The following is an 18797-nucleotide window of genomic DNA, read 5'->3' on the forward strand; positions in this document are numbered from 1 at the left end:
GAAGCTGACAAGTATAAGAATGTTTAAGCCTAACACACAAGTCAGTATTCACTTACGATTGACAAACTATCAGATCAAACAACTGAAAGTGAATCTTTCCTCCCTATTCCTTTAGATTGTAAACTCACAAGGGCAGGGTTCTCTCCCTTTGTGCCTTGTAAGATGTTGTATCTTTTGTTAATCACTATATATTGTTACTATAACAACTGTATAGTATTGTATACTCGCAGGCGTTGTTCATTTTATAGTAAATCGGCACAATTAACAAAAATTGCAGTTATTAGACTCAAGCCACAGTACGGGGAGAGTGCAGTAAGTAAACAGTACAGAAGTAGAATGTAATGTAGTAAGATTCTACTTCTGCACTAGATGGCAGTGTAGGAAGGCAGGAGAGATAGACTTCTGCTATTAAAGGACACCTGAAGTAAGAGAGATGTGGAGGCTGCCATATATACAGTACATCCTGTTGATCTTCCACATATCAGTAATGCCTGATTAAAACACACCTGAAACAAGCATGCAGCAAATCCAGTCAAGTCAAACATCTGATGAGCATGACAGCCAGGCAATTTTTATGCTTAAAATGAAAAATATAGCAGCCTCCATATCCCTCTCTCGTCAGGTGTCCTTTAAGTGTATATTTAAAAAAAAAGATATTAAAGGCTAGTTTCCCTTTAAATAGCCAGACAAAATCACTGAAGACATATTCAATACAGCTTCTCCTCGGATAATTGTTCATTCCAAAGGATTTCCATATCTGTCTGTCAGCTGAACAAAGACAGGAGACAAGATTTTTTTTTGTATGAAACTGCAAGAGTCCAACTGGGATACAAAGTCCCAGAGTGCCCAGAACAAAGGGAAAATCTAGTTTGAAAGAAAGGCAAATCAGAAAGAAAATCAATAATGCATATACTGCATTGTTGATTAGAGGCAACTTTTCAAGATTTCTGTGAAGAAAGATCTAAAAGTATAGTTTTATGTTTAACTTAACGTGTGACACTTTATACTGTGTGATTTGCTCACACGGCTCAAAGCAAAATCAACCATTTTATCAAGTGCCAAGCGATTAGACATGCTAGTAAATACTTAAAAGCAATGAATAATCAAAACAATGGCCGCAATTCTGGTAGCTGTGTGAGGTAAAAATTTTTTGTAGGTAAAATATCTCATGAGGAATTTTCCTCTTTTTTTTTTTAGCAATTCTGAAAGATTTTTCTCCATTTCCGAACATGAGGTAAAACATTTGGTAGAACATAAGGTAAATGCATAAAGTAAGGTAAAACATGAGGTATTTCAGCAGTAAGCATGCAGTAAATAAATAACAGTAGTCTTTAATTGTCTTCCATAAGTTAGGATAGTCTTTGGAAGATGTTTTTATTTTGAGGGGAGAATGTGTATTTGATTATGTAGCAACCTTTGAAAAGTATATTTATAGGCATTCTCTATAAAAAAAAAATCCAGTAAATATTTGGAGTTTTCTTTCTACTATTCTTTTCTATTACACAGCCTGAATAGGAATGTCACTAAAACAGCAATACAAACTCTGCTAAAAACTGCAAAATGCATTCAAATTGACTTTACCTCCAGGTACAGGCAGGTCTTAAAATGATCGGTAAATTATGTGCTAACATGCCCCCTAATTTCCATGAGAATAGCTATTTTCAGTAAATTACCTCATGAATTAACTCATAATTTACCTCATGAGGTAAAATGACTAAAACCTACCAGAATTGCTAAATGTCATTAACTCATGAGGTAAATTACCTCACATGAGGTAATTTGTTTGATAACCCTGCCAGAATTTAGGCCAATGTGTCAAGAACTTGCAGGAATTTGATTAAATCGAATGGAGGACTCAAGTTACACAGTGCCCTGCCACTCCCTGCCAGTCAATTCCTGATTGGAATAACGGACTTCCCAAAAGGCTGGCTATTGGTTGCCCATGCGCACTAGCCCTAACTCTTCCCTATGCTACAAAAATATTTTGTTTGGTTCTGTCCTAGACACTGTTGGAAGACCTACTTGCTTTCCGTCTTGACAGGATGGCAATTCACCCAGAAGTGGGCACAGGACAGGTGTGTTAAAGCGGACCTGAACTCAGAGCTTCCTCTCTGCTCTATAAGATAAGCAACAGCATATTAACCTTTGAAGAAAAACATTTATTTTGTTACAGCTGATAGAAATCCTACAATAAACCTGCAGTGTGTCTACGTCCTGCTTTCATGGAAGCAGACATAGGGTTAACATCCTGTGTTTACAAATTAGCTGCCCTGCCGAGATTCCTGAGCTGACACAGCTGAGAGATCAAATTACACTTGTGCTTAGTCAAAGATTAGGGGGAATTAGACATGCTAACTCTCTAAATACTTACAGGGTGAATTTCTCTGCTTTCCTTGTGTCCTGTGCAAGCATTTAGGTCCACTTTATTTATTTCTTCTTTTTTTTTTGAACCATGTATAATCTGCAAACAGAACCTGTTAATGCTCGATATGTACCCGATATTGATCATTAACCGCTTAGCCTGGATTGGCCTCCACATGCTGTAATGTGCTGATCCTGAAGTTTGACTCTTGTGTGGAGCCAAACATAATATGAGATAATTAATTGTAATTCTAAACATCACCCACGTCAATGTGACAAAAATTGGTTTCGCTCAGCTGAAAAACAAAATAATAGCTATTGGAACTTTAAAGCCCTGTCTTGTTACCAGCATTTGTCCTCAGCCAAATTATTATGAAGTATTTATATAGCGCCAACATCTTCCTCAGTGTTGTACAGAGTATATTTATTGAGCAAAAGACACATACATGTTACGGGTCACCTGACCCTTCCTCAAGTGTCAATGAGGAAGGGTCAGGTGACCCGTAACATGTATGTGTCTTTTGCTCAATAAACAAACGCAAGTTTGAAGCCTGTGGAGTGCCTTTCTCAAATCATTGGAGTTCACAGTTTACAGTTTGCAGGAGTGGTGGACCTGCTGGGAAAGAGCACCGGCTCCAGCTACCTTATCAGGTGAGCGATAACTGAACCAGCCGAGTATACGATTGAAGTTGTACAGAGTATATGTCACGATCTACATCTGCTGGTGATTTTGTGAATTACTTGCATGAACTTCCTTCTTTCCACCAGCAGATGTCAGTATTCTCCTCGGAAGATTTCACATTAAGAGCTTCTACCTGCCCACCAGCAGAGGGCCCTCTTCTTTAAGAACTGTGTATGTTACAGAATATTGCTGGGAGATCAGTCACCTGACCTTCCAGCAGCAGCAGCATTTAAGGCCAGCATGAACTATGCTTCAGCGCTAGTTCATTGTATCTGCGTTCCTGTGTTCTAGCCCTCTGAGCCTGAGTTTAGCGGCCTTTGTTCTTGTATCTAGAATCCTGTTCCTATTGCTTACTCGTGTTTTGACCTGTGCCAGCCTTGTGACTATTCTCTGCCTAGCGATTATCTTGTTGTGTATGATGATCTGGTTTATACTCTGCTTGTATGACCATCCATTTGCCTGATGCCTTTAGTAATGCGAATTATCTGTGTATTGTATATAATCTGTATATTGCTTGTATAGATCATCCTGGGTTTGGGGTCTGTGTGCGCACATTTGTATATACACTGGGTTACTCTGCATTGTTACCTTATGCAGAGTAGGCTAATTGTATGTACTCCAGATTGCAAGGGTATGCTTAGAATACATTTGTCTGCAGGGAGATTGTATTGCATATCTCAGTGTATGCATTTAATGCACTTGCTTACAGGGATATTGTGTCATATTACTTCTTGTATATTCTTGCATGTTTGTATGTTGAAGTGCATGAGGTTTGTGCATGCAACACATTTATCTTCCTATTTTTTATTAATAAATTACCTTATTCATGTATTCCTGGCTTGATCTCTCAGTTTTTCCTCATTAGTGACATTTCCTGCATTATTGCATCTTGTGCATTGCCCATGTTGTTTCATGTGCAATGCATAAATGCAATTCTTACAGTATATAGACTTATTAACTGTCCCTCAGAGGGGTTCACAATCTAATCCCTATCATAGTTACAGTATGAAGTTTACATTTTTGAGGTAAGCCACTTCTTCTTTACACATTTTACTTGTTTTTAACACCGTTTTATATACTTGGACGTCTCTTACGCAGCTTAGCCTTAACTCCTGTCTGCTCAAAAATTGGGCAGCTTATCACTAAGTCAATGATAATTATGAAAACCACCATTTCTGGAATTTGATCAAAAACACTAAAAAGCCTTAATTTAAAAGAAAAAGATAAACATTTTACAAACTTCATCCTACCTGGAACATTTCCAAATTAAAATATTTATGACTTTGTATAAAACACATATTACAAAACAACAAAAAAAGTGTTGGCAACAGCATGTTAGTACAGTACATGAAAATGAACATCAGAACGTACCCAACACGTTGCCTGCAGGAACTTCATCCAAGCCTTCTAATTCCCGACCCATGAGGAGATAGAGATTGTCTAAAGTGCAGCAGGCCATGTGCGGGATGGAAGAGATGTCAGCAGTGAGGGGGCACTCAGATGGCAGCTAAAGGGAGAAAAGTAGTGTTATGCTGTGATTTTTTTTTTTTCATTCTTATTTTGAATTTTATTCAGAAATCAGAACACTTGATAGAAACCCAAAAGTAATAAAGTGGATTTAATGAGGATTATTGTTGATACAGCAAGTGGAGTAAACAGTCCCTTACTAAGAGAATTTTCATTTAGAAATGCCCATCAGTGTGCCAGAACATTTCTACACACACTTATCTCAGGGGTTGCACACTTATCTCAGAGCTGCACACTCCCACAGGCACACTTATCTCAGGGGCTGCACACTTATCTCAGAGCTGCACACTCCCACAGGCACACTTATCTCACGGTCTGCACACTCCCACATGCACACTTATCTCAGGGGCTGCACACTTATCTCAGAGTGGCACACTCCCACAGGCACACTTATCTCAGGTGCTGCACACTCCCACATGCACATTTATCTCAGGGGCTGCACACTTATCTCAGGGGCTGCACACTCCCACATGCACACTTATCTCAGGGGATGCACACTCCCACATGCACACTTATCTCAGGGGCTGCACACTTATCTCAGAGCTGCAAACTCCCACATGCACACTTATCTCAGGGGCTGCACACTTATCTCAGAGCTGCACATTCCCACATGCACACTTATCTCAGGCGCTGCACAAGAGAAGTGTACAGCCCCTGAGATAAGTGTGCATGTGGGAATGTGCAGCTCTAAAATAAGTGCAGCCCTTGAGATACGTGTGTCTGTGGGAGTGTGCAGCTCTGAGATAAGTGTGCAGCCCCTGAGATAAGTGTGCATGTGGGAGTTTGCAGCTCTGAGATTCGTGTGCATGCGGGATTGTGCAGCGCCTGAGATAAGTGTGCATGTGGGAGTGTGCAGCTCTGAGATACGTGTGAATGCGCACTTATCTCAGGCGCTGCACAATCCCGCATGCACACGTATCTCAGAGCTGCAAACTCCCACATGCACACTTATCTCAGGGGCTGCACACTTATCTCAGAGCTGCACACTCCCACAGACACACGTATCTCAAGGGCTGCACTTATCTCAGAGCTGCACATTCCCACATGCACACTTATCTCAGGGGCTGTACACTTCTCTCAGGAGCTGCACACTCCCACATGCACATTTATCTCAGGGGCTGCACACTTATCTCAGAGCTGCACACTCCCAAATGCACACTTATCTCAGGGGCTGCACACTCCCACATGCACACTTATCTCAGGAGCTGCAAACTCCCACATGCACACTAATCTCAGGGGCTGCACATTCCCACATGCACACTTATCTCAGAGCTGCACATTCCCACATGCACACTTATCTCAGAGCTGCACACTCCCACATGCACACTTATCTCAGGCGTTGCACACTCCCGCATGCACACGTATCTCAGAGCTGCAAACTCCCACATGCACATTTATCTCAGGGGCTGCACACTTATCTCAGAGCTGCACATTCCCACATGCACACTTATCTCAGGCGCTGCACACTCCAGCATGCACACGTATCTCAAGAGCAGCACACACATGCATTAACACTTATTTCTAGAGCTGCAACTTCAGGCATGTACACTTACCTCAAGAGCAGCACACTCCCGCATGCACACTTATATCAAGAGCAGCACACTCCTGCATGCACACTTACATCAAGAGCAGCACACTCCCGCATGTACACTTACATCAAGAGCAGCACACTCCCAAATGTACACCTGTATCAAGAGCAGCACACTCCTGCATGCACACTTATCTCAGGAGCTACACACTCCCGCATGCACAAGTATCTCAGGAGCTGCACACTCCTGCATGCACACCTATATCAGGAGCTGCACACTCCCGCATGCACACATATCTCAGGAGCTGCACACTCCAGCATGCACACTTATCTCAGGAGCTGCACACTCCCGCAGGCACAAGTATCTCAGGAGCTGCACACTCCCGCACGCACATTTATCCTGCACAATCCCGCATGCACACTTATCTAATTGCGCTGCTGCACATTCCTGCATTCACACTTATCTTAGGTGCTGCTGCACACTCCTGCATGCACACTTATCTTACGCGCTGCTGCACACTCCTGCATGCACACTTATCTAATGCTACATACACACTTGAGATAAAAGTCTTTGGAAAAGGCAAGATCACAGACCAATTTTACCCCATTCCATGTAGTAGGAGAGCCATACTCTACACAGTCTATTCTATGGAGCTGCACTCCCCATCAGATAAAATTTTTGCAAGATGCTGCACACAAAGATGCCCGTACACATTCAAAAGATTATTATCTGCAAAAGATCTCTTCCTGCAAAAGATCCATGTGTCTCTAATACTTTCAGCCACAGCTCCTGAACATGCATGCAGATCAGGTGCTTTGACTGAAGTCAGACTGGATTAGCTGCATGCCTGTTTCCGGTCTGTGATTTAGCCACTACTCCAGCCAAAGAGATCAGCAGCACTGCCAGGCAACTGGTATTGTTTAAAAGGAACCCTCCATATCCCTCTCAGTTAAAGTGGACCCAAATTAAAAATACAAGATTTCAGAAATAAAATCTATTTTCTAAATTATAATAATAAATAGCAGCCTTTTTTCAGCTGCAGGATGACAAATATACAATATTTAGCATTTATTGGAGGAACCCCTTCCTTCCTTTCAAATTGTCGGGAAAAAAATCCAGCAAACTGGAGGAGTAGGTGGTGTCTGGCAATGGAGGAATTGCTAATGGCTGCCCCCAGTATAACCCTAGTTATGAAAAGAGAAGGGTGAAAAGCATGCACTGAAATGCTCATAGGCTTGAAGGAGTGTTTATTTAGCTTTGTATGTGTCAGAGTGGTGCAACAAAATATTTATAATTAAAAAAAATGTTTGGTTTTGGTCCACTTTAAGGTTTCCTTTATCTTAGGCACGGCACACTCCAACATGCACGCTTATCTCATCAGCTGCACACTTCCAAGAGATAGATGAGCAGACTATGCAGGAGGTAAGTATGACGTGCATGTTTATTTTGACTTTTATTTTCAGATCAGGTTTGCTTTAAAAGGGCATTGAAATCAATTAGAAAGTGTAATAGAACGCGGAAAAGCCGCCGCATGTACTGACAGCAAGGCGGCTGATTCCGCGTCCAGCGCGGCGGTTTGCACGCAGCAGCATGCGTCTGGTGTGGCTGGGTCTGTTAGTTCACACAGATTGAGGAATGCGCGCGCTGAGAGGCAGAACCTTTATGACAGCCAAGGAAGGATTTCAGCTGACCTCAGAGCAAGTGACTATTGGTTGATCACTGATGGGTGGCGCCGGAGAGTGCCGCTCTATATATAGTTACTGCTGGTCAGTCTCAGGTTGTCTGCCGTTGCGAACACTTATGTGAAAACACTCAGACCTTAGTCAGATCCTACAGTGTGTTAGAACCAGGAGGACCTGGGAATTCACACTGAGCCAGATTACTTCTGTGTATCATTGTGTTATACTTCAGACTAGTTCCAGGGTGTCGAGACCACGGACCACACACCCAAGATTAGGGACTCCTTGTTATCATTGTGTTATACTTCAGAGTAGTTCCAGGGTGTCGAGACCACGGACCTCACACCCAAGATTAGGAACTCCGTGTTATCATTGTGTTATACTTCAGACTAGTTCCAGGGTGTCGAGACCACGGACCTCACACCCAAGACTAGGGACTCCGTCTTATCTTTGTGTTATTCTTCAGACTAGTTCCAGGGTGTTGAGACCACGGACCTCACACCCAAGACTAGGCATTGTTTTGATATCTGTTATGACCTATTGCTTTTTTGACTATCCCTCTGCTTTCTGATTCGGTACCTACGCATATCTGATTATCTGTTGCCAACCCTGCCTGCCTTTGGATACCGAATCAGCCTTCTGTCTCTGTACCTTGTCTGTCCATGTGTTGCCGACCCGGCTTGCCCGACCTTGAGAGCTATCTCTCCCCATTAAGAGATAGTCTCCAGACCTGCCAGTGATATCCACCTTTAAGGTGTCACTCACTCACAGGTCCTTCCTACTTTCAGCCTGGGGCTCCACCCCTTTAGAGGTCTCAGGCTGCTGGAAAGCTTTCGCACTTCCCAGAGGGCGGTATCGATCATACTGCCAAAGACCACCTGCTCCTCGGGTGGCCCAACTCAAAGTCATTACTGTTGCATCCAAACACTCACACTATATAGGTGTCCAGAGGTTAGTTATACTTGGATTATCAGGGATTCTGCAGATCATCAATAATCAGGTATATATCTGTATTCTTGGTGATACTGCAGATCCCCAATAATCAGATTATCTCTGTGTGCTAACACCGATCGTTACAGAAAGTTTATACAATGTGTCCAAATCCAGATTTGCCTAATAGTAAATAATTTATCAATGTTGAACACATTGAACTTACAAACAAATTCAACTCACAATCTCCTGGAACGAAACATGTTTGTAAGTAAGGGAACACCTTTATTATAAAACAGCAAATTCGAAACTCTCAATGATCACCTATTCTTTCTATTTCATGAACTACAAATCACATCAAATAGCAATTGTAATACATAAAATATTTTCCATGCTCTTACTTGTCCTGTGCTTTTTTTTTTTTTTTTTTTACTTCCTTGACCCTGACTACATCATTAGGCCCCAATAGCAGTAAGGCACTGTCAGCTGTTGTTAACAATTACTGGGTGGTCAATTTTTACACATTTTTAATCTGTACAAATATAAAACAGCATGATCTATCAGATAAGACACAGTTGGTTTACACAGGTTGCTTAAAGAGAACCCGAGGTGGGTTTGAAGAATATTATCTGCATACAGAGGCTGGATCTGCCTATACAGCCCAGCCTCTGTTGCTATCCCAAACCCCCCTAAGGTCCCCCTGCACTCTGCAATCCCTCCATAAATCACAGCCACGCTGCTGACAAACAGCTTGTCAGAGCTGGCTGTGTTTATCTCTATAGTGTCAGTCTGCTGCTCTCCCCGCCTCCTGCAGAACTCCAGTCCCCGCCTGCATCCCTTCCCTCCCTGCTGATTGGAGGGAAGGGACGGGGCAGGGACCGGAGCTATGCAGGAGGCGGGGGAGCAGCTGAGACTGACACTACAGATGTAAACACAGCCGCACAGCACGGCTGTGATTTATGAGGGATTGTAGAGTGCAGGGGGACCTTAGTGGGGTTTGGGATAGCAACAGAGGCTGGGCTGTATAGGCAGATCCAGCCTCCGTATGCAGATAACATTCTTTAAACACACCTCGGGTTCTCTTTAAAATACGTTTTGCAGATTTCATTACACGAGGTATGAAAGTTTTGTGTCTCCAAAAAGTAAAGTGAAAGTCTACCTTTGTTGAGAAATTATCTTTCTTTGGATTAATGACACATATATCAGATTTCTTGCTTTGGATATACATGAATTCAAATGCTCACTTACTTCACAATCATTGCAGCAGACAAGGTAAAGATTAGAGTGTCCTTCTAGTCACCCAGTTTGTGCAGGTGTGAAAAATAAGCAATGGCTTTTGTCCTGTGCAGGTCCCATCTCATGCTGGCTGCTCCGGCCCCGAAGCATCACTCTGGGCAGCCAGCACAAGACGGGACCTGCTGTTTTATATGCCTGTTTTTTGATATCGTAAATGTGAGTGCACTACTTTAACATTTCTTAAGTCTTACCTTTTTTGTACATAGCACGACCCAAACCAGACAGTCATAGATAATGTCATGATGGATTTGATGATTGCAGTACAAAACTGCACCATGAATTGTTTTGGTAGGGCAAACTTTTTCAGCTGCCGTAGGTGGTACATTCTCAGTTGGACTCTTGGTGATGGTAGCAGTGTAATCCTATTAAGGTTGTTGGAGATTTTGGACCCAAGAAATTTGAATTAGTCTATTTGGGACACTGCAGATGCATTTATCATTAAGGGAAGAGGCTGGGGTAGGATTTCTACCAGCACAGAATCAAACCACAAATTAGCTCTATACAGAAGGGTAAATCCCTGTGAAGGTTTGCAGGGTACCACTTCTCAATGAATCAGATTAAAGCACTGTGAATAAACAGAGCACATGCAGCCTCCCCACTCCTCCCTTCACCAGTTTGACAACAATGTACTCATTTACTCTCTCAGGTGCTTTATTCTGGTTACAAAGATTCAATGAGAAGTGGTACCCTGGAAACCTTCATGGGGATTTACAGAAGATGTCTGCATAGAGCTAAGCTGTGGTTTGATTCTGTACTGGCAGCACATTACAATGCTTCAACATACAATCTGATCTGCAGTGCGGCCTTTGTTAACAAACACAGCCGAATCATCATTCACATACATGTGAAACATAAATTATAGAAGTTTTTATTTACTTCATGAAATTTCACACAAATTCATAATTTAACTTTTAAGAAATCTGGATTACAACAATGTTTTTAGAATACAACCTTGGTTTAAACCAGGGGTGTCGAACTCAAATACAAAGTGGATTGAAATTTAACACTGGGACCAAGTCATGATTTAAAGGGGAACTGAAGTAAGAGGTATACAGAGGCTGCCATATTTATTTCCTTTTAATCAATACCAGTTGCCTGGCAGCCCTGCTGGTCTATTTCTCTGCAGTAGTATCTGAATAACACCAGAAACAAGCATGCAGCTAGTCTTGTCAGATCTGACTTTAAAGTCTGAAACACCTGATTTGCTGCATGCTTGTTCAGGGGCTATGGCTACTAGTATTAGAGGCAGAGGATTAGCAGGGCTGCCAGGCAACTGGTATTGCTTAAAAGGAAATAAATATGGCAGCCTCCGTATACCTTTTACTTAAGTTCCCCTTTAACCTCAATGTCTAGCCACCACCTCTCTCCCTTATACAGTTCCCTGGTGTCTAATGCCCCCCATGCAGTTCCCTGGTGTCTCATACTCCCCCCCCCCCCCCCTCCATACAGTTCCCTGGTGTCTAGTTCCCCCCCCCCCCCTTCCCTATCCAGTTTCCTGGTGTCTAGTTGTGCTGCACACTCTATACCAGTGTTTCTCAACATTTTATTGGTATGTACCACTTTTAAAACCCTGTGCTCACCAAGTACCCCCTAGTATAGTCAAAATTATCACAAGTACCCCTTGACAAATATATATTTAATGGTAGCACATGATAATTGGTCCTAAACAATTTCCAAGCATTTACTATTGCTTTTAATTAGATACAATACTGATTTGGTGTTGTTTAAGTTAGATTTATCATTTTCTAAAACTCTAAATTTGTTATTCTTGGTGAAGTATGTCAAGCCTGAGTACCCCCTGGAACCATCAGAAGTACCCCCTGGGGTATGCGTACCACACGTTGAGAACCTAGGCTCTAAACAGTTCCCTGGTGTCGTGTCTCTCTCCCTTCCCTATTCAGCACCCGGTTGTCTAGTGGCAACCTCCCTCCCCTTTACAGTCTTCTTGTGTCTAGTGGCCCCTCCCACCCCTACACAGTTCCTGTGTGTTTAGTAACCCGCCCTCTCTCCACTATACAGTTATCTGGTGCCTAGTACTATCCCCCTCCCTTGCCCATATGGCTTCCCTGGTAATTTAGGGCTTAACCTCCAATATAACCGCCCCTTTTGGCCTAGATCCTGGTGGACCAAACATAATGCTAAGTGGTGAAAAAACTAGGGAAGCAAATCTGAAGGCTCTGTGGGCCAAATTTGGCCCCATGGGCCAGAGTATAGCATGTATGGTCTGAACGGAAATCTCCTGACTGATGACTGGGTAGTCCTTACTAACGATACATATGGAGCAAATCTGACATACTGTATATTCCGGCGTATAAGACCACTGGGCGTATAAGACAACCCATCCAACTTTTCCAGGTAAAATATAGAGTTTGGGATATACTCGCCATATAAGACTACCCCTCTTCCAATGCACACCAAACAAAAATAAAAAAAATCAGATACTGGTGCTGTACTGTATGTGGTACACAGTATATAACAGCTTATAGGCGATTGACTGGTTGGATTGGTCAACTCTCCCTAAGTGGATTGGTCAGCTCTCCCAGTCTCCCTGTTTATCAGAGCGGTATGGAAGAATAGATTGCGCTGTGTCCATAAAACACGCCTCTTTTACCCCTCTGGCCCGACCTTATATCCTATTTACCTCCTTCTCTGCCTCTCAGATTTTGCACATGTGCGCCTGTGCCGATTCACTACAGTCCTCAGCAGCAAGATCTGAGAGGCGGTAACAGGATAGGGCGTATCACCCAGCATCAATGACACCCAGCGTATAAGACGATCCTGGACTTTTCAGAAGATTTTCAAGGGTTAAAAAGTAGTCTTATACGCCAGAATATCAAGTAATTACCATGATCTTTAATTGATTCGTTTAATGTTTACCAAATTTGATTTACAGAAGTCCATCTTGGAACACAATCCTGGTGTATATTGAGGAGCCCCTGTATATAATTGGCCATTGGTGCCCAAGCATTTGCATACAACTGTACAAACACATGCATCGGGGCCGTTTCTACCACCGTGCGGGCCGTGCGACTGCACTGAGCGCAGGCCAGCAGGTGAAGGAAGGTGGGCGCAGGATGGAGGACACTGCTAGAGGAAGCCAGTGACACGCTGTGCAGGCTGATTACACCAGCACGATCACCGTGCTTCACACACTCCTCCTGGGCTGCGGCAGCCGCAAAGATTATCTCTGTACTACTCTCTCCGAGAGAGAGTGTGTACAATAGTTGCCTTGACCACGATAAAGCTGCGGCGCCGCCCCCTGCTCTCTCCAGCCAGGCATGTTGCTAGTGTGCGGTGCCTATGCTTCCTGGTAGTTCTCCAATGGGCTGCTCTTGTATCTTGTTACAGACAGGCAGTGCCGCCCCTCCTCCTGATTCCTCCATGGGCACTGCCTGTCATGATGTGCGTCACTGGCCAGCGCGAAAATTCAAGAGAGATGGAGGAAACAGATTCAAGAGAGAAGGAAGGACAGAATCTGTAAGCGCGGGAGTGTGTCTCAGCTACAGCACAGGGAGCAGTGAGCCTTCACTGACAGGAGGGGGGAGATAAGAGACACAGATAAGAGCCAGCATGTCTGAGGGAGTCACACGGAGGACAGAGCCAGCCCACAGCCCAGCAGTGTGTTCCAGAGAGCAGCAGGGGCCAGGCTAATCACCAAAAAGGCAGAGGTAAAATTGTATGTCATGTTATCTTTTACCTATAGGCATTCTCTCTCCCTTTTACCACCTTCTATCTGTCAGTCTCTCCTTCTCAACTTTTCCATCTCTTTCCACCACTGCCCGCTAGGCCTGAACGATTTTAGGAAAAAATTGAAATAAGTGATTTCTGTCCCAAATAACGATGTCGATTTGATTCACGATTTACTTTAAAGTAAGCTTTGTTCCCCCTCTGTGCCTCTCTGTCCCGTCTCTTTTTGCACCCTCTGTGTCCCCTTTGTCTCTCTCTGTGCCTCCTCTAGGTCTCTCTCTGCGCCCCCTTTGTCTCTGTGCCCTCACTGGGCCTCTCTCTTGCCCCCTTTGTTTCTCTTTGTGCCCCCTTAGTCTCTCTGTGCCCCTTCTGGGTCTCTCTCTTGCCCCCTTTGTGCACCTTTTGTCTCTCTCTGTGCCCGCTCTGTCCCCAAGCTGCAGCAGTGCTGGACATACCTTCCAGCATGAATCTAGCGATGCCCATCTGTCCACTACGCCTACTGCATGCACGGCATACTTCCTGTATGTCATCGGACATACAGGAACCAGGAAGTATGCCGTGCCCTAGAGGCGATAGAGGACGGACAGCATTGGACTCGTGTGGAAGGTATGTCCAACACTGTAGGCCGCACACGCCGGGACTTGGGGGAAGTTGTTAGCTGTGTCTCCAAACTGCCCCCATGCGGAAATGACGTCATCATGATAATCGCCACTTCGATGATTTCGAAATCGTGATCTTGGTGATCGCGATTTCGGCTTAAATTTGATTTATCTTTCAGGCCTACTGCCCGCCCTGTCACACTCACCCTCTGGACGCCCCAGTATTGGTCACAGTTCTGTCAGTTAGTCTAGACCTCTTGAGAAAGCGGCGACGCTGTGATACGTGTGGAGGGGACACCCGGGGGACTTACTACTGGTCTAGGCACGGATCAGGTAATTATCCACTATTTTTCTAATCCAATTTCTGTTTCTTTTCTGACACCGCCACAACTACGGGGCTGTTTGGTTTGTGCAGCAGCATATGTTTATACAGATATTCATGCAAGAGGTCTTGGATTTTTCTTGGTAACATAACCTACAGCTTTGTTTTTGTGGAGTATTTATGAGTATATGATACATTTTTGCACACTTGTAGCGTGCGTGCAGGGTGTTAGTCTTATTTGACCATATTGTACCTGAGTTTTGGATAGGTTATGTAGCATTTTGTGTCCGTGCCTTATTGTATATTCACACATTTTTTGAGATGTGCTGTTGATATCTCTAACATATTATGATTGGACCAGAACCCCCATTGTCTGTGTTTTCTCATTTTTAAGTAATTTTAGATTTTATTGTGTTAAGGTGTATTCAATAAAGATTTATACATGGAAACTAAAACTAGTCCATATGCATATTTATCATTTTTTCTCAGACAGATGATCTTTTTCTTCAAGTGTTTATTCTGTCATTTAGTCCAGTCGATTGTCTGTCAGTCATTTCAGTCCACGAGCCTGTCCTGTCATTCGTTCCAGTCCACCAGCCTGTCCTGTCATTCGTTCCAGTCCACCAGCCTGTCCTGTCATTCACTCCAGTCCATGAGCCTGTCCTGTCATTCACTCCAGTCCATGAGCCTGTCCTGTCATTCACTCCAGTCCATGAGCCTGTCCTGTCATTCACTCCAGTCCACGAGCCTGTCCTGTCATTCATTCTAGTCCACGAGCCTATCCTGTCATTCATTCCAGTCCACGAGCATGTCCTGTCATTCATTCTAGTCCACCAGCCTGTCCTGTCATTCATTCTAGTCCACCAGCCTGTCCTGTCATTCACTCCAGTCCATGAGCCTGTCCTGTCATTCATTCCAGTCCACCAGCCTGTCCTGTCGTTCATTCCCAGTCCACCAGCCTGTCCTGTCATTCACTCCAATCCACCAGCCTGTCCTGTCATTCATTCCCAGTCCACCAGCCTGTCCTGTCATTCAGTCCAGTCCATGAGCCTGTCCTGTCATTCATTCCAGTCCACCAGCCTGTCCTGTCGTTCATTCCCAGTCCACCAGCCTGTCCTGTCATTCACTCCAGTCCACGAGCCTGTCCTGTCATTCATTCCAGTCCACGAGCCTGTCCTGTCATTCATTCCAGTCCACCAGCCTGTCCTGTCATTTATTCCCAGTCCACGAGCCTGTCCTGTCATTCACTCCAGTCCATGAGCCTGTCCTGCAGTTCAGTGTTCCCCAACCCTGTCCTCAAGTCCCACCAATAGTGCATGTTTTGTGGAAATCCAGAGGTTGTTAATCAGCTCTGCTGAGACACTAATTACCTCACCTTTGCATGTTTGCGGTTTTCTGCAAAATGTACTGTTGGTGGACCTTGAGGACAGGGTTGGGGAACTCTGCATGTAGTTCATTCCAGTCCGCCAAACTATCTTTCAGGTGTCTGAGTCTTCTGATGATGAGGGGGATGTGGGGTTGTTTGTTTTTGTGCCCGACTCCCTGATTTGCCTGGGGTGTCAGGGCCCTGGGGTGCTAGGGTGGCTGCCAGTGCCACACAGTTACTTGGGAAGGTGGGGGTGGGGTGGAGGGTACCGGGATCTCTTTGGCTGAGGGGATTTTGAAAGACCTGCATGGGCCACTTGGGGGAAAAGGAGCTCTCGAGCTAAAGGAGGTTTGTTGGCCAGCTGGGGAGCTAGGGTGGCTGTCAGTGCCACACAATTACTTGGGAAGGTGGGGGTGGGGTGGAGGGTACCGGGGTCTCTTTGGCTGAGGGGATTTTGAAAGACCTGCATGGGCCACTTGGGGGAAAAGGAGCTCTCGAACTAAAGGAGGTTTGTTGGCCAGCTGGGGAGCTAGGGTGGCTGTCACACAATTTCTTGGGGGCGGGGGCGTATTTTTTGACATTCGCCCTGGGAGTAATTTAACCTAGAAACTGCACTGACATACATGCACGTCTCATAAAACTGAAGCTATTATGTAATCTATACAAGCATCTGCAGCATAAGAAGTCCTAATTCCAAATCAAAGATGAAATCTGAAACACTGTTATTCAAGACAAAATAAATATTTCTGTGCACGCTCAAAATGAGCAAGATGAATAACAGTGTCCTAGTATCATTTCTGTGTTATGGCAATAGGAAAAAAGCAGTTACAGCTCAATTATACATTCATGCAGTCTCCTGCTGACTTCCACTAATAGATACAATTACAATAATAACAGAATCTTTGCACAAGGCCAGCCTCATTGGTAACCTCCCAAAGTTATCTAGTAAGTGCAGAGCTGCCAAAAGGACCTGGCAATGGGAGTTTTCCGTCACTAACAAAATCACAGTAAGCAATGGATCTAGTCCGCTTCAGACCATAACCTTCGGCTAAACCATCCACTGCAACCTCAAAACAGATGGTGTCCATTACAATTTAGATCAAATTATGTTCCCCTTTTCAAAGAATGACAAGCAAATGTATTGCTCAACTACTACTGATGTGCACATATTGTCCTCTCCCAGCCAAAATGATTACTTTAGCATACCTGAAGGTAGTCCTGTGAGGTATTCCCCCACCCCACACGGCAATGCCATAGGTTTTCTTTAAGTAACTGCGGCATCAAGTAATAAGGAGGAATCCTCTCCGCTGCTTTATTAAACATGGTTTGGGGTGAAAATCTACTGAGAGCACATACAGTGTGTTGCAAAAGTATTCGGGCCCCCTTGAAGTTTTCCACATTTTGTCATATTACTGCCACAAACATGAATCAATTTTATTGGAATTCCACATGAAGGACCAACACAAAGTGGTGTACACATGAGAAGTGGAACGAAAATCATACATGATTCCAAACATTTTTTTACAAATAAATAACTGCAAAGTGGTGTGTGCATAATGATTTGGCCCCCTTTGATCTGAGTGCAGTCAGTTGCCTATAGACATTGCCTGATGAGTGCTAATGACTAAATAGAGTGCACCTGTGTGTAATCTAATGTCAGTACAAATACAGCTGCTCTGTGACGGCCTCCGAGAGAATATTGGGAGCAGCAGCAACACCGTGAAGTCCAAAGAACACACAAGACAGGTCAGGGATAAAGTTATTGAGAAATTTAAAGCAGGCTTAGGCTACAAAAAGACTTCCAAAGCCTTGAACATTCCCTCGGAGCACTGTTCAAGCGATCATTTAGAAATGGAAGGAGTATGGCACAACTGTAAACCTACCATGACAAGGCCATCCACCTAAACTCACAGGCTGAACAAGGAGAGCGCTGATCAGAAATGCAGTCAAGAGGCACATGGTGACTCTGGACGAGCTGCAGAGATCTACAGCTCAGGTGGGAGACTCTGTCCATAGAACAACTATTAGTAATGCACTGTACAAAGTTGGCCTTTATGGAAGAGTGGCAAGAAGAAAGGCATTGTTAACAGAAAGCATAAGAAGTCCCATTTGCAGTTTGCCACAAGTCGTGGGGGACACATCAACCATGTGGAAGAAGGTGCTCTGGTCAAATGAGACCAAAATGGAACTTTTTGGCCAAAATGCAAAACGCTATGTGTGGCAGAAAACTAACACTGCACATCACTCTGAACACACCATCCCCACTGTCAAATATGGTGGTGGCAGCATCATGCTCGGGGGGTGCATCTCTTCAGCAGGGACAGGGAAGCTGGTCAGAGTTGATGGGAAGATGGATGGAGCTAAATACAGGGCAAACTTGGAAGAAAACCTCTTGGAGACTGCAAAAGACTTGAGACTGGGGCGGAGGTTCACCTTCCAGCAGGACAATGACCCTAAACATACAGCCAGGGCAACAATGGAATGGTTTAAAACAAAACATATCTATGTGTTAGAATGTCCCAGTCAAAGTCCAGATCTAAATCCAATCGAGAATCTGTGGCAAGATCTGAAAACTGCTGTTCACAAACGCTGTCCATCTAATCTGACTGAGCTGGAGCTGTTTTGCAAAGAAGAATGGGCAAGGATTTCAGTCTCTAGATGTGCAAAGCTGGTAGAGACATACCCTAAAAGACTGGCAGCTGTAATTGCAGCAAAAGGTGGTTCTACAAAGTATTGACTCAGGGGGCCGAATAATTACACACACCCCACTTTGCAGTTATTTATTTGTAAAAAATGTTTGGATTGATGTATGATTTTCG

General features: G+C 44.1%; 1 protein-coding gene across 1 annotated transcript in view; it reads right to left on the bottom strand.

Annotated features, from left to right (window-relative positions):
• The window catches only part of EFL1 (elongation factor like GTPase 1), a 424348-nt gene that overhangs the window by 240069 nt on the left and 165482 nt on the right, over positions 1 to 18797 (bottom strand). Inside the window, exon 15 of the mRNA XM_068275325.1 lies at positions 4415 to 4550. Within this exon, the coding sequence (XP_068131426.1) occupies positions 4415 to 4550 (136 nt within the window). The remainder of the gene's footprint in view (positions 1 to 4414; positions 4551 to 18797) is intronic.

This window comes from Hyperolius riggenbachi, chromosome 3 (assembly GCF_040937935.1).
Source record: "Hyperolius riggenbachi isolate aHypRig1 chromosome 3, aHypRig1.pri, whole genome shotgun sequence".
Taxonomy (NCBI): Eukaryota; Metazoa; Chordata; class Amphibia; order Anura; family Hyperoliidae; genus Hyperolius; species Hyperolius riggenbachi.